This window comes from Onychostruthus taczanowskii, unplaced genomic scaffold (assembly GCF_017590055.1).
Source record: "Onychostruthus taczanowskii isolate IOZ18803 unplaced genomic scaffold, ASM1759005v1 scaffold75, whole genome shotgun sequence".
NCBI lineage: Eukaryota > Metazoa > Chordata > Aves > Passeriformes > Passeridae > Onychostruthus > Onychostruthus taczanowskii.
In genome coordinates this window covers 1,950,806-1,953,050 of record NW_024505339.1, presented here as the reverse complement: position 1 = coordinate 1,953,050, position 2,245 = coordinate 1,950,806, and the positions used below count along the sequence as shown (strand labels likewise).

The 2,245-nt window shown below is 68.0% G+C and overlaps 1 protein-coding gene across 1 annotated transcript; it reads left to right on the top strand.

The window, feature by feature from the left end:
- Positions 1-272: 272 nt before the first annotated feature.
- Positions 273-2,239, top strand: LOC121345715 (collagen alpha-1(I) chain-like). The gene is made up of 2 exons (XM_041422850.1): positions 273-403; positions 1,201-2,239. Exons 1-2 carry the CDS (start codon positions 273-275, stop codon positions 1,949-1,951), a joined length of 882 nt encoding a protein of 293 aa, XP_041278784.1. The 3' UTR covers positions 1,952-2,239.
- Positions 2,240-2,245: the final 6 nt, after the last annotated feature.

Genomic DNA, 2,245 nt, shown 5'->3' with positions numbered 1-2,245 from the left:
GCTCTGGAGAGCAGCTTCCAAATTCCTTCCAGGGCAGTCTGGAGCTTCTGTTCACCAAGGAGCCAGAGCCTGGAGCACAGAAGAGCCCAATAAAGTTCACCACGGCCCCTCTGAGTGCTGCCAGCCCCAAAACCCCTGGAGCCCTGGCCAGAGCTCGGGAGCAGCCGTGCAGAGCCGAGTGTGACTCGGCCCTGAGTCAGCCTGGCCCGGCCCCACCGCGCCCAGCCCGGGCTGGGCCAGCCCTGTCCCCGGGCTCCAGCCCACTGCCTGCCATGCTGCAGGGTGAATCCAGCTCCTCAGCCCAGCCCGTGGCTCAGGACAAGCCCAAAGGATCGACCCCTCCACTGCAGGCCCCCGAGTGGCATCGCTGGGGACACAGCTCTGGTGCTGTGCCCCCTCCGGGGTCTGTGTCCCCACCATCTTCCCACCTGATACAGGCAACCCACGGGCAACAAACATTCCAAAACTGAGCAGTTGAGCAAAACAAAGTTTAATGCTTCTCTCAGTCTCCTCCCAGCTCAGTGCCACCCCGCTGAGTGGGGGGACACAGTTTGGCAACCCTTCTGGCACAGCTGCCTGCAATGCTCCAGGCAAGAAGGCTCCAAGGAGACTTTCTTCATCCTAGTCAGGCTCATCCTCAGCCCTCCAATCCACAGGACTCTGCAGAGTGGCTCATCCTGGTGGCTCAGGGCACGGCTCTGGCTGGCATCCAAGGTCCCAGTGACGAGAAGAGAGTGGCTACATTCAACAGTTCTTCAACTGGCAGCTTTAGCTACTGGAGAAGGACATAAAGCTTGCCACTGAAGAACTGGTGCTGGCTAGCCAGGAGCAGGGTGGGCACAGCAGCACCTGGGAAGGGAACAGACATTTCAGAGGCAGGATTGAACTGTGCTGTGTCACCCACAGCAGCTCCTGTCCCTCCTCACAACGCTGACCCATTGCTCCGTGCTCCCCCCAGGGACACCCCCCCATCCAAGGGAATCCAGAGGCAGCCCCGACCTCAACTCTCCCATCCCTCCCCGCTCCCAAAGCAGGTGCTGCTTGAGCTCCAGCACCTGCAGCCAGCCCTAACCCACGCGGATCAGGCAGGGCAATCCAAGGCCATTTCTGCTGGAAAATAAGAGATAAAGCCAGCGGCTGGGGCAGGGCCGGTGGCCGCAGCAGGGAGGCCGCTGCAGGTGGGGGTGACGGCGCTCCCAGGGCTCACCTCGGGCATCCATCCCTGCTGGCAGGGTCCCACCTGGACGGGAGCCAGCTGCTTCCTGACGGGGGAGACACTTGGTCAGGCGGGGGAATTTCGGGCAGCTCAGCCCCTTTCCGAGCCGTTTTGTTGGAGGGCGAGGACGCCAACCCCAGGGCTGGTGTTGGACCCCGCTGCTTCCCCCGTGACCCCGGAAAAATCCCTTTGCTACAGCACGCGGCGCTTTGGCTGCTGGGGACCGAGTGTGGGAACCCCCCGGGAAACCGGGCACGGTGGGGGACAGACGGCCACGGGAAACCCCCGGGGGCCACCGCAGCATCCTCCCACCGGCGTCGCCCCGCGGGCGCTGCGGGCTGGCCGCGGGCCCGGGGGGCAGCGGGCGAGGCCGGAGCCCGGTGCGGGCGGCGGGGCTGTCGGTGCGGGGCCGGTGGCCGGGGCGCAGCGGCGGCGGCGGGGCCCGGCGGGGATGCCGAGCATTCCTGGCGTGCCGGGTACATCTGGTCCGGATTCCAGCGAGCTGGTCCCGGCCCTGCTCCACCCCCGCCGGCCCGTGAATCAGCACCCGCCGCCGAAGCCACCGGCCCCGCCGGCACCGGGGGACCCACCGGGGACCGACGAGGGGGGGCCCTGTCGGTAACGGGGCTCCCACCCAGCCCTTCCCGGCACCGACGGAGCCCAGCGGCTCTGGGAAGGGCCCCGGTGGGTGCTCACCCCGCTAGTAAAGAACGCTGTGCCCCTCTCCCGGTATAACCGGGTCACCCCCCCTCCCCCAGTGTCTCTCCTCTCGGTAAAACCAACTCCCCCCGCCCCCCTAACGGAGGCAGCTCCCCCCACGCCGCTCCACGGCAAAACCGCTCCCTCCGGGACGCCCCGCCGCCCTCCCGGCGATCCGCCGCCCGGGATGCTCCGCTCCGTGCCCGCGGCGGGGAGCGGCCGCGGGTCAAAGTCTGCCCAGTCCGGTCCCGGAGTGAAGGTCACCCCCGGGGCGGCCACCGCCCGTCGCGGGGAGGCCCCGGCCGCAGCCCCGCCCGCCCCACCGGGACC